At 46.8% G+C, this 14249-nt stretch overlaps 1 protein-coding gene across 2 annotated transcripts in view; it reads right to left on the bottom strand.

Moving 5' to 3' along the window:
- The window catches only part of AIMP1 (aminoacyl tRNA synthetase complex interacting multifunctional protein 1), a 123882-nt gene extending 112293 nt beyond the window's left edge, over window positions 1-11589 (bottom strand). The window contains exons 1-2 of one of the 2 annotated variants that reach the window (XM_077278384.1): window positions 11468-11521; window positions 3580-3630 (exon numbers count right to left, since the gene is read on the bottom strand). In XM_077278384.1, the coding sequence (XP_077134499.1) occupies window positions 3580-3581 (2 nt within the window). In that variant the 5' untranslated portion in view covers window positions 3582-3630; window positions 11468-11521. Of the gene's footprint in view, window positions 1-3579; window positions 3631-11467 lie in introns of both variants that reach the window. The other variant, XM_077278392.1, reaches the window with a different exon arrangement.
- Window positions 11590-14249: the final 2660 nt, after the last annotated feature.

Here is a 14249-nt window from a genome sequence, read left to right as displayed (position 1 = left end):
TGAGCCTGAATCATAGACGCCGGAGGGATCGGAGCTAGTCGGCTCAGGGATTTAGACTGCTATACCCTGTTATGCCCCAAGTGTGGCTCCTGCCCTGACAAGGGCAGCACCCAAGTATGGTACAGTCTAAATGAACCCCAAAGCCAACAGTGTCCTTCCTACGTGTTTCTTCCTCTGTTCAGAGGATTCATCAGGGGAATGTGTACTGAGGGGTAAAGATAGGGGGAAAACATACTATAGCTAGGGTTCTTGCAGTGGCAAGTAGCTCAGCAGGGGTCTGACCGGTTATGTCTCGACCCCCAGATGAAAATTACGTGAAGCTCAGGTGTGACCATCACATTACGTTCATCTAGCGGCTGTGACATAACCGGTCCCCTGCTGGTTAAATAGTATAGCAATTGGCCACATAATCATGTACAGCATGTGATGATGCAGAAAGTATAGACTGAAGAGGAGGGAATGCTTTATATGTAACCCATTCACTGCTCATGATGAACTTTTCACAAATCTGGGATAACTCCTTTAAAATGTACAGAGATTTATTAAGCAAAATGCACTGACAATAGAATGTGAGCTATGAAGGCACAGACTGGTGACACTTACCGGCCGTCATCGTACCACACTGCTTACAGTCCTGTCTCACCCTGCTGACAATCCCTCCCTATCAGGCCTTATTCACACAAACAGCTTTAGTCCACGTACATGACAGATGCAAACTGACCAACGTTTGTCAATGTGTCTGCGACATGTGGGATGTTCCACATGGACCCAAGGACGTGACGGGTCCGAGAAATCACACAATTGTGGAAATTCGGCCTCGGGCAAGAAGTCAAATAGAGAGATGACGGATTTGTCCTTCTGAGCCTGCTATGCCGGTACCATCAGAGCTCCTGCACCGTTACACTGTAAAGCTTAGCTCACATTTGCATCAAAGGCCACGGCAAATTACATGAGATTTGATGGGAACAATAATGGTGTGTGATAGAATGGTATAAAAGGGATGCCACTCAATGCATGCCGAGGTCTGACGTACGAGGGACCTCCACACTGTGCCATATTAAAAGGGTTTTCCGGGCACCACATAAGTTAATTCAAATTGTGCAATGTGCTCACTGTAAGGATTTTGCACAAATGGCAGATTGAACAGGTGGTCACATGAGCGCAAGTGTGTGATTTGTAAACTAGCAGAATCCTGACAGTGTACACATTGCATTGTCAGGATTTGACAAGCTGTAGTCACGGTACTGCAGAAAATTCATGCAGAGACCGGAAAATCCTTTTAGGGTCTGTGCACACATCTTTTTCAGGTGGATTCTGCCTGAAAATGCACTCTATAAACGTCTAAAGTAATGAACATGTGCACAGCAATGTCAGAACAACCTTCCGTGCATTTGTTGTCTTCTTTAACCACTTCAGGCATTGAAAGCCATGCAGAAGCTAAAAGAGACTTGTCCATTTTTCAGGCAGTTTCTGCTATACTTTACATATAGAATTTGTAAGTAAACAAGTCGGGGCCAAGCTGCCGGAAGATGGCATTGAAGATATCAAAGAAGACGTTTCAGGAAAAACACTGCCGCTGCGCATATACAGTGGGGGAATAAGTATTTGATCCCTTGCTGATTTTGTAAGTTTGCCCACTGACAAAGACATGAACAGTCTATAATGTTAAGAGTAGGTTAATTTTAACATTGAGAGATAGAATATCAAAAATAAAATCCAGAAAGTCACATTGTATAAACTATATACACTTATTTGTATTTTGCAGAGAGAAGTAAGTATTTGATCCCTCTGGCAAACAAGACTTAATACTTGGTGGTAAAACCCTTGTTATCAAGCACAGCAGTCAGACGTTCTTCGTAGTTGATGATGAGGTTTGCACACGTCAAGAGGAATTTTGGGACACTCCTCTTTGTAGATAATCTCTAAATTATTACGATTTTGAGGCTGTCGCTTGGCAACTCGGAGCTTCAACTCCTTCCATAAGTTTTATATGGGATTAAGGTCTGGAGACTGGCTAGGCCACTTCATAACCTTAAGGTTCTTCTTTTTGAGCCGCCACTCCTTTGTTGCCTTGGCTGTATGTTTTGGGTCATTGTCTTGCTGGAAGTCCCAGCCAAGATCCATTTTCAATGTCCTGATGGAGGAAAGGAGGTTGTCACTCAAGATTTTACGGTACATGGCTCCATCCATTCTCCCATTGATGCAGTGAAGTAGTCCCTTAGCAGAGAAACACCCCCAAAGCATAATGTTTCCACGTCCATACTTGACAGTGGGGACGGTGTTCTTTGGGTCATAGGCAGCATTTCTCTTCCTCCAAACACGGCAAGTTGATTTATTTTTGTCTCATTCGACCACAGCACCTCCTCCCAATCACTCACAGAATCATCCAGGTGTTCATTGGCAAACTTCAGACGGGCCTGCATATGTGCCTTCTTGAGCAGGGAGACCTTGCGGGCACTGCAGGATTTTAAGCCTTTACGGTGTAATGTGTTACCAAAGGTATTCTTGGTGACTGTGGTCCAGCTACCTTGAGATCATTCACAAGTAGTTATAGGCTGATCTTTCACCTTCCTCATGATGAAGGATACCCCAAGAGGTGAGATTTTCCATGGTGCCCCAGATCGATTGACAGTCATTTTGTATTTCTTCCATTTTCTTACTATTGCACCAACAGTTGTCTCTTTCTCACCCATCATCTTGGTTTTGTAGCCCATTCCAGCTTTGTGCAGGTCTATGATCTTGTCCCTGTCATCCTTATAAAGCTCTTTGGTCTTGCCCATGTTGTAGAGGTTAGAGTCTGACTGATTAATTGAGTCTGTGGACAGGAGTCTTTCATAAAGGTGACTTTTACTGATGAGCGAATATACTGGTTACTCGAGATTTCCCGAGCACGCTCGGGTGTCCTCCGAGTATTTTTTAGTGCTCGGAGATTTAGTTTTCATCGCCGCAGCTGAATAATTTACAGCTATTAGCCAGGCTAAGTACATGTGGGGGTTGCCTGGTTGCTAGGGAATCCCCACATGTAATCTAGCTGGCTAATAGCTGTAAATCATTCAGCTGAGGTGATGAAAACTAAATCTCCAAACACTAACAAATACTCGGAGGACACCCGAGCATGCTCGAGAAATCTCGAGTAACCAGTATATTCGCTTATCACTAGTGACTATGTAAGACAGCTGTCTTTATGCAGGTAACGAGTTGATTAGGAGCGGCTAACTGGTCTGTAGGAGCCAGAACTCTTAATGGTTGGTAGGGAATCAAATACTTATTTCTCACTGCAAAACACAAATAAATTTATATAATTTATACAATGTGATTTTCTTGATTTTATTTTTGATATTCTATCTCTCAATGTTAAAATTAACCTACCCTTAAAATTATAGACTGTTCATGTCTTACAAAATCAGCAAGGGATCAAATACTTATTTCCCCCACTGTACACTTAAAGTTCACATTTTTGGAGGCAGCTATCACTATATCCTAATTATATAAATTCTTAAAACATTTCTGCTATTTTTACCAAGACACAAAATCAAACTAAAGGTCTAGTAAGAAAGATCAATAAAGAAAGGCACTTACATGTATGGACAGTAACTTGCTACAAAGGGATTATCCACAGAAGCTGGAAATCTACAAGCAAAGACCAGAAATGTTTCACTTTTCAGTTGTCCAATGGCATTATTTGGTCAATGCTGGAGACCAGCAGACTCCAATTTTAGGGTATGTGCAATGATGGCATACCCGCATAAGGTATGACGCAAGACGCTACGGTAAACGACGGCGGTGTTTCCCCTAAGGGCTGTCCCACACGTCCAGATAATTCCGGTACCGGAATAAATCGGTACCGGAGTTATCCGTGTCCGTGTGCCTGGGAACTCACGGAGGCCATACCTGCGGCACACGTGTGCCGCCGGTATGGCGAGTGGGTACCACACGGAGCGTGTGGTACCCACTCTGCATGGTGCTGAAGCTGCGATTCATATCATCCCTGCAGCAACGTTTGCTGCAGGGAAAATATGAAGAATAGTGTTTAAAATAAAGATCCATGTGTCCGCCGCCCCCCCACCCCCTGTGCGCCCCCCCCGCTGGTCAGAAAATACTCACCCGGATCCCCCGTCGGCAGTCGCTCCTTCCTGGTCTGGCCGCGGCTTACTGTATGCGGTCACGTGGGGCCGCTCATTTACACTCATGAATATGCGGCTCCGCCCCTATTGGAGGTGGAGCCACATATTCATGAGTGTAATCGGCCGCATACAGTAGAGAAGCCGCAGCCAGACCAGGAAGGAGCGACTGCCGACGGGGGATCCGGGTGAGTATTTGCTGACCAGCGGGGGGGCGCACAGGGGGTGGGGGGGCGGCGGACACATGGATCTTTATTTTAAACACTATCATTCATATTTTCTCTATAGCAAACGCTGCTACAGGGAAGATATGAATACCGGCTTCAGCACCATGTGGGGGGGACAGCGCTTACTGTAGCGCTGTCTCCGGCACGCACACGGACCCCAGGCGGAGAATGTCCGTGTGAGGTCCGTGTTTTACGCGGACCCATTGACTCTATTGGGTCCGTGTAAAACGTGCGCTCCCACGAACACTGACATGTCTCCGTGTTTGGCACACGGAGACACGGTCCGCACACGGTCCGCACAAAATCAATGACATCTGAACAGATGCATTGATTTTTATGGGTCTACGTGTGTCAGTGTCTCCGGTACGGGAGGAAACTGTCACCTCACGTACCGGAGCCACTGACGTGTGAAACCGGCCTAAAGCAGCTTTTCTAACATCTTCCTGGACATCTTTAACACATAGGGCACTGTTTGTAGCTACTTCACAGCTTTTTAAGACTGAAGCGATTATACAAAAGAAAGAGTATATGTAACGCAAGATGTTTCAACCTTGCTGTACAAATGTTCACTTTTTTTGGAACAGAAGTTTCTCAGGCGGAATCCACCTAAAAAAGACGTTGTGTCCACATACTCTTAGGATGACTGCTACCTGGAAGTGAAGGTTGGGGCCAATATCTGAGACATGGCTCTTCTTGGAATCTGACAAGGCCAGGTTATGTCCATTAACATTTTTTTTTTCTTAGGCAAGTATCCTCTTTTATATTAAAATATATACGGGACATTTCTTCCACAAGTCTTCTCCAGCTGCTACGTATGCACATTTGCCTAGATTGTCACAGAACACTAGAGTAGAACCCTATACTGCAGTGTGAGGGGCTGTACAGCCCTTCTTTAAAATGAAGGGGGCTATTTTTTGTTGTACACTGGTGACTACCGGGCACAGTAAATGTGGGTGCCATACCCATTGCAATCCCCCTCCTCTCAATTTTTACATAAAGGAGGTTGTCTCATGTTTGAAAAATGGTTAAAAGGAGTCTGTCACCCCCAGAATGCATGTTAAACTATACAGCGATATAGGGGAATTGGTCCCAATAAAAATCATTCCTATGGCTAAGTAGATGTTAGTGGTACGGTGCCTGAGAAACTTACTTTTAATCTGAATGCAAATTAGGAGGCTTCAGCGTACCCTTGGTGTAGCTAATAGCTCAGTGCACTGTTAAACCCTCTTCCATTTGTATTTTGGGGACATTGATTTACAATATTTTCTTCCTCTGAGCAAGCCCTGTCTGATCCCAGTCCACGTCTGTGCATGCACACTAACACACTAAATATCGCAAAGGAAAAAAAAAGTAATGGCAATATTTCCATTCTTCAGTTGCCACACCTCTCCCCCAAACTGCTATAAAAGCTATCAAAACATTCTACCGACCTGAAAATAAACCAATAAAACACACAAAAAAGGAAAACTAATATATTTATTGGTGGTTAAAATCGACTCTGAACTTTGTAAAAAAAAAAAAAAAAGTGGTTTGTCGCCATTTTCTGAGACCCATAAATTCATTTTTCCATCAATAAACCTGGGCAAGGGCTTGTAGTTTTGTGGAAAGCTGATGATTTTATGGCTACCATTTTTGGGTACACATGATGTTATTTTTATTGCATTTCTGGAGGGGGGGGTCATGTGTTATGGACTGGTGATTTAGGAGCGACATGCGACTAGCTCTGAGCAGGTGGTAACTATACAGACCGCAGTTCCTGATCTTAACACAACACTAGCAGTAGCCGTGGGATGTTCCTGTCACTCCCTGGACACCTCGTCACAGCCGGAGAGCTAGCTACCCCTAAAGGTAGAACCAGGAAAGCTATCTTGCCTCAGAGAAAATCCCCAAAGGATAGACAGCCCCCCACAAATAATGACTGTGAGAGGAGAAGGAAATGACATACGTAGTATGAAACAAGATTTAGCAAAGGAGGCCAATTCTAGCTAGATAGATAGTACAGGAAAGAACACTGTGCGGTCAGTAATAAAAACTAGAAAAAGTCCACCGCAGAGAAATGCAAAAATCTCCACACCTGACTAAAGGTGTGGAGGGCAAAATCTGCTGCCCAGAGCTTCCAGCTTAGCTGAATAGATCCATACTGATAAGCTGGACAAATGAGCAAAACATAGAATGTGCTGAACAATAAAGTCCACAACAAGTGGACTGCAAAAGGACGAGCAAGGACTTATCTTTGCTGAAAGGGTCAGAATGTCAGGAAAATCCAAAAGAGCAGTGACTCCAAGCAGGAACAATTGACAACTGGCATTGATTGAGGGATAAGGCCAGACTAAAATAGCCGAGCCAGAAAGATGATCAGTGGAAGCAGCTGCTGATGCTAAATCCAAGAAGCAGCTATACCACTCAAAACCACCACAGGAGGGAGCCCAAGAGCAGAATTCACAAAAGTGCTACTTACAACCACCGGAGGGAGCCCAAGAACGGAATTCACAACAGTCATGGCCCAAAAAGCAGGAATACTGGCATTATTACTTTTGTTTCTTTACAGAGTTTACTTTAATAGTTAACTTTTATATTTTGAGAGATTGGACTTTTACAGATGTCGGGATGCCAAACATGTTTTATTTATTTTTGGATTGGAAAAAGAGGGCTAATTCAAACGTTAATACGTTGATTTCTCTTAAACTTTCTTCTTTCTGATTTTTTGTTTTTTTGAGTCCCCATGGGGACATGAAAAATATTGAGAATGCACCTGCCACATACGACTGGGGACTCAAAAAAACTGCTAGCGGTTTCTGATGCAAAAATGCTAGGAAAACACTCAAGAAGAAGCCTGGGCGTCTTTTGAGCCTTCACACTGACTAGCATAGAAGGTATACAACGTCTTCTGAAAGGCAACTGCCAGAGGAATGGTCAGGTCATTTATTTTTGACAATTGGCGTCTTAGGCCTGTCCCACACGTCCAGATAATTCCGGTACCGGAAAAATCGGTACCGGAGTTATCCGTGTCCGTGTGCTCACGTGGCACATCAGTGTGGCACACGTGCGGCAGCTATGTGCCGACTGGGTACCACACGGACCGTGCAGGAGACAGGGCTACAGTAAGCGCTGTCCCCTGCTTTGGGTGCTGAAGCCGCCATTCATTTCTTCTCTCCAGCAGCGTTCGCTGGAGAGAAGAAATGAAAAATCATTGTATTTTGGTTTTTTTGCGGTAGAAATAAAGATCTTTGTTCCCCCCCCCTCCCACCCCCTGTGCCCATAGGGGTGGAGCCGCATATTCATGACTGTAATGGGCGGCACCACGTGGCCGCTCATACAGGAGAAGCTGCGGCGCGGAGAGGACGCTTCGAGGGAGCCGGGTGAGTATTTTCTTTCCAGCGGTCGGGCGCACAGGGGGTGGGAGGGAAACAAATATCTTTATTTCTACCGCAAAAAAACCAAAATACAATGATTTTTCATTTCTTCTCTCCAGCGAACGCTGCTGGAGAGAAGAAATGAATGGGGGCTTCAGCACCACGCTGGGGGGACAGCGCTTACTGTAGCGCTGTCTCCTGCACGGCACACGGACTTCACACGGACAGCATCCGTGTGCGGTACGTGTTTTACACGGACCCATTGACTTTAATGGGTCCGTGTGATCCTTGCGCTCCCACGAACACTGACATGTCTCCGTGTTTTGCACGCGGACACACGCTGACATGTGCAGAGACACATTGATTTTAATGTGTCTACGTGTGTCAGTGTCTCCGGTACGTGAGAAAACTGACACCTCACGTACCAGAATCACTGACGTGTGAAACTGGCCTTAGGGAACGTGAACGTATGAACGGCAAGTAGTTTATACATAGAAATTAGTAGGTTAGTTCTTTTAGGCTATGTGCACACGTTGCGCATTTTGCTGCGGATCTGCAGCAGCTTTCACTGCGTTTACAGTACAATGTAAACCTATGGAAAACACAATCTGCAGTGTCCATACTGCTGAAAAAAAACGGGCGGAAACGCTGCGGGTTACATTCCGAAGCATGTCAATTCTTTGTGCGGATTCCGCAGCGGTTTACACCTGCTCCATAATAGGAATCCTCAGGTGTCAAACCGCAGGTGGAATCCGCACAAAATCCGCAGGTAAAACGCAGTGCCTTTAACCTGCGGATTTATGAAATCTGCTGCGGAAAAATCCGCAGAGCTAAAAAATACATGTGCACGTACCCTTAAGCTTTTTATGGGTGGGTTTCAGAGTGGACCCATTTGATCTAAAATACTGTGGTGACTCAGAGAAAACATACATGAAAAAGCCAGCGGCTTCTAACCACCCCACTCCCTAGACTGACCGGTCTCTTTCAGGCCTCATTCACACATTTGTATTTGACATTGGTACCATTTTTCCATGTCTGCATTTAATCAGTGTTTTATCAGTGTCTGTTTTTAGAAGTGTTATCCGTGTTAGCCATCAGTGTGTCATCCATGTCCATTTTACCATTAGTAAGGTTTTGGCGTGCACTCAGTCAATATAAGGGTGAGGTGCCGGTGTAATGGGACAGTTAGTCCCAGAAAGTAATGAATTTATAATTCACCGCACACTCAAAATGAACATTGCACAATATGCAAACAAAGTGTAGATTTATTCTAAACCTGGGAGCGTAACAGAATAGAGCAGTTCATGCGATCATATACAACGTTTCGGCTCCACCGGAGCCTTTATCACGTAATCGCTTATCTCAATAAGTGGAAAGCATGCGGAAAAGTGGGTGAAGGGAAGAAGTTCCAGTGGTGATACTTAAACTAGTTGTAGTATAACTGCACAGGCAGTTATACTACAACTAGTTTAAGTATCACCACTGGAACTTCTTCCCTCCACCCACTTTTCCGCATGCTTTCCACTTATTGAGATAAGCGATTACGTGATAAAGGCTCCGGTGGAGCCGAAACGTTGTATATGATCGCATGAACTGCTCTATTCTGTTACGCTCCCAGGTTTAGAATAAATCTACACTTTGTTTGCATATTGTGCAATGTTCATTTTGAGTGTGCGGTGAATTATAAATTCATTTTACCATTAGCGCATTGTCCAGGTGTCCATTTTTACCATCAGTATATCATACATGTGTCCGTTTTTACCATCCAGTGTTTTCACGGCTGGATAAAGAATGAGATTACAAAGCTTTTCTTTTACTTTGCAATATTAAATACGTACAGTACACTGATACCATCCAGGTGTTGTATGTGTTTTATATGGACCCACACACTAGTATTGACCCTTTTCATCCATGCTGCCAAAAAATAATGACGTGTTTTGCATGGGCACACGGTTCATGAAAAAACATGAACATGTGAACAGCACCATAGACTATAATGGGTACGTGTTAGATCAGTGAAAAAAAACATGATAAAATACATCTGTGCCTGAATGAAGCCTTACACACACAAGGACCAATACAATGTTGAATTTTAACAATATGGTTTCTCTGATGATACAGTAAAAGCTACAGAGCCAGACTCCGATTCATGCTGCCCATAGGTCAGCGGCAATAGTCAGCTGTCGGTTCCCTTTAATATAAAGAGCTTATTATGACTTATTAAGACGTCTAAATGTTTTTTTTAAAGTTTGGGAAATCTCCAACAGCTTTTTTTAAAATTTTTCCAGAGCAAAAAGAACGAATGATACACACATGATGAAAAAAGATAAATAAGGAATGTGGAGGAGTGATGTATTAGCCTGGAACCATCACAATGTGTAGCGATCACAGCTCCAGGAGCCTAGCGGGGGGGCCAGCAGTGAGTGTGGAGGAGTGGGAGCCAGTCTGAGCCCACTGACAACGTGTAAGGCCACGGTCACACCTGTCAGGGGCAGAATGACAGCGCCGGTGTAGTGATGGCTCCCCTCTGGTGCTGTGCACCCCTCATAACAGATGGCTCCCCTCTGGTGCTGTGCACCCCTCATATCAGATGGCTCCCCTCTGGTTCTGTGCACCCCTCATATAACAGATGGCTCCCCCCTGGTGCTGTGCACCCCTCATAACAGATGGCTCCCCTCTGGTGCTGTGCACCCCTCATATCAGATGGCTCCCCTCTGGTGCTGTGCACCCCTCATATAACAGATGGCTCCCCCCTGGTGCTGTGCACCCCTCATATAACGGATGGCTCCCTCCTGGTGTTGTGCACCCCTCATATAACGGATGGCTCCCCCCTGGTGCTGTGCACCCCTCATATAAAAGATGGCTCCCTCCTGGTGCTGTGCATCCCTCATATAACGGATGGCTCCCTCCTGGTGCTGTGCACCCCTCATATAACAGATGGCTCCCTCCTGGTGCTGTGCACCCCTCATATAACGGATGGCTCCCTCCTGGTGCTGTGCACCCCTCATATAACGGATGGCTCCCTCCTGGTGCTGTGCACCCCTCATATAACGGATGGCTCCCTCCTGGTGCTGTGCACCCCTCATATAACAGATGGCTCCCTCCTGGTGCTGTGCACCCCTCATATAACGGATGGCTCCCTCCTGGTGCTGTGCACCCCTCATATAACGGATGGCTCCCTCCTGGTGCTGTGCACCCCTCATATAATGGATGGCTCCCTCCTGGTGCTGTGCACCCCTCATCTAACGGATGGCTCCCTCCTGGTGCTGTGCACCCCTCATATAACGGATGGCTCCCTCCTGGTGCTGTGCACCCCTCATATAACGGACGGCTCCCTCCTGGTGCTGTGCACCCCTCATATAATGGATGGCTCCCCCCCTTGTGCTGTGCACCCCTCATATAACGCATGGCTCCCTCCTGGTGCCCACCCATCTACCCTGCTGTCATTCACGGGCACCAGTGGGGACAGAGCAGGGAAATCAGAAACTTCTACTTAAAAGAGCGAAAAAGGTTCCAAAGAGATGAGTAGCATCCAAGTACTGGCCGAAGAAGGCCTCCACCAAGCCGGGGTCCGAGCGCCAGCAGTGCGGGCACAAAGCACACGTGTGCTGCTGGGCAGTGTCCGGTGACAGGCTGCCCCTCCCCCAGCCGCCCGGTCGCCGCCCGGTCACCGCTCAGCACGGCCTCCCTCCCTCTGTGCCGGACTGACCGCAGGCACCTGCTCCTAACTAGACTGCAGATACCGCACATAAAACGCTGCGCTTACCTCCTCCTGAGGGCTGGAGACAGGCGCAGAGAGATGACGTCACAGGTCACATGGCTTGTCCAGGCACCTGCAGGTGGCGCTGTGTAAGTGATGCACAGAGAGCATCTCTCAGTACTAGTGACCTTCCCATAGGAGGGGCTGCAGTGCTGCACTCACTCATCCCTGGAGGGCCCTGTGTGTGGCACTTGTCACTCTGACCAGCTGGAGCCACTCCCTAACGTGTAGGGCAGTTAGTACTAGTAGAGCTTTGTGCACACTGTCAGGGGCTGCGGTTCATGTCCCTGTGCAGTCGCCTCACCCAAAGTACAGGGGGTAGCTGAGGCCGTCAGTCCCGGGGAGTACAGTCCGTACACCAAGGACCACAATGCCCAGACACCGCGGGCCCCCCACTCTGACCGGCACATACGTGTGAGCAGTGGCGCCCAGTACAGGCGGGGGATCCGCTCTCCTGCCATGGCGGCTCTAGTGCTACTTCCATTCCCCTTGAATGATGGCACAGGCCAAGCATGTACTGCAGGCAGGCGACAATGGCTCCCAGCCCTAGGTACAACATTACAGCCAACCTTTCTTTCGGCCACGTTCACACATTCCGTATTATGTCAGTATTACATATCAGTAGTTGTGAGCCAGACACCAGGAGTGGGTGATGGAAACAAGTCACCATTTCTGGATTTCTTATCATTTTGCTCTGATTGTTCTGCTCCTGATCTTGGTTAAGGCTACTTTCACACTAGCGTCGGTACGGGGCCGTCGTGCTGCGTCGGCCCGACACATACTGTGCAAGCGCCGCACAACGGGGGCAGCGGATGCTGTTTTTCCACGCATCCGCTGCCCCATTGTGAGGTGCGGGGAGGTGGGGGCGGAGTTCCAGCCGCGCATGCGCGGTCAGAAATGGCGGACCGTCGGCACCAAAAAACGTTACATGTAACGTTTTTTGCTGCCGGCAGTCCGCCACTTCACGACGCACGACGGTTGCGACGTGTGTCAATACGTCGCAATGCATCGCTAATGTTAGTCTATGGGGAAAAAACGCATCCTGCAGACGACTTTGCAGGATGCGTTTTTTCGCCAAAACGACGCATTGCGACGTATGCAAAAAAACGCTAGTGTGAAAGTAGCCTAACCAATACTGATGGAAAATACTGGATGTGGCCTCAGAACTCTGTTGTTCCTCCTTACATTGTCCATGGACCTACACAGCCTGACACTGATTTGACGGTATGAGGCATAACGCCATCTGGTAACGCCTAGTTAGCAATATAGTTCTGGGAGGAATAGTACAAAGCGCAGTATAAGAAGAGATGTTCCAAAAAATGAACTACCAGATACCGAGACCACCAGATAAACACAAACTACATACTTGTGGCAAATGACAGGTTCTCTTTAAAGGGTTATCAGAATTCAAATGGCCTCAGGACAGGGAATAACCTAGTGATCGCTGCAGGTCTGATACCTAAAACTGGAGCTGTGCACAGCCCTGTCCTGAATGGGGGCGCAAATGTTTGACCTGCGCTCCATTCATTGTCTATGGGACTACTAGAAATAGTAGAGTGCAGAGATGAGCGAATCAATTCTCAGGCCCCTCGTCCAGCAGCTCCTTCAGGGGCCATAGAATGGCAGCGCTGCAGACCCCCTCTTACCTGCCAGCATGCTTGGCATCTCTTGTGACTAGCAGTGTAATAAGAGAAGGAAAGCTGCAGTCACACAATACAGAAAGGTGCTGTATCAGAAAGGGATTGGCAAAACCTGCCCTGGCAAATCTATACAGAAAATGTAACATAGAATGTGCTAATGAATAAGGAAACCCCAACATCACATGAGTAATATACTAATAACCCCTGGAATAAGAAGTATCACAGATGGTGGCCGTTATATATAGTACTAGATTGTGGCCCGATTCTAACGCATCGGGTATTCTAGAATATGCATGTCCCCGTAGTATATGGACAATGATGATTCCAGAATTCGCGGCAGACTGTGCCCGTCGCTGATTGGTCGAGGCAACCTTTATGACATCATCGCGGGGACATGCATATTCTAGAATACCCGATGCGTTAGATAGTATCGATGTAGAAATCCCGCGTCTCTGATTGGTCGAGGCCGCCAGGCCTCGACCAATCAGCGACGGGCACAGTATCGACGTAGATGTCATAATGGAAATCCCGCGTCTCTGATTGGTCGAGGCCTGTGGCCCGATTCTAACGCATCGGGTATTCTAGAATATGCATGTCCCCGTAGTATATGGACAATGATGATTCCAGAATTCGCGGCAGACTGTGCGGCAACCATTATGACATCTACGTTGATACTGTGCCCATCGCTGATTGGTCGAGGCCTGGCGGCCTCGACCAATCAGAGACGCGGGATTTCCAGGACAGACAGACAGAAAAACCCTTAGACAATTATATATATATATAGATATGTCTCTCTGCAAGATATTCTAGCTTTTAGGTTACATATTGCCATTATCATTCCAGGGGTCATTAGTATTATATTTGGATATATATTTTATGATATTTATAACTGGTCTCAGTATCTTTTTTGGTGCATATGTACATTACTCACATGATTTATATATATAAAGCTGAGTGTATGTATGAGTGTGTGTATGTATCAAGCCACACTCGCTCCACAAAGCCCTGTCCACATGGCCCATGTTGTTAGCGCACATGGGAGGAGACACATTCACCTCAAAAGTCACCCTGCAAAACTCACCGTCTGCAACGTTCCAGCCGCTGCGAGCTACAATCAGGGCCTCCGCCTTCAGAGTATCAGTATCAGG

Source organism: Ranitomeya variabilis, chromosome 1, assembly GCF_051348905.1.
Source record: "Ranitomeya variabilis isolate aRanVar5 chromosome 1, aRanVar5.hap1, whole genome shotgun sequence".
NCBI classification, from domain to species: Eukaryota; Metazoa; Chordata; class Amphibia; order Anura; family Dendrobatidae; genus Ranitomeya; species Ranitomeya variabilis.
Note: the sequence above shows the minus strand (reverse complement) of the source record. Positions and strands in the feature narration are given on the sequence as shown.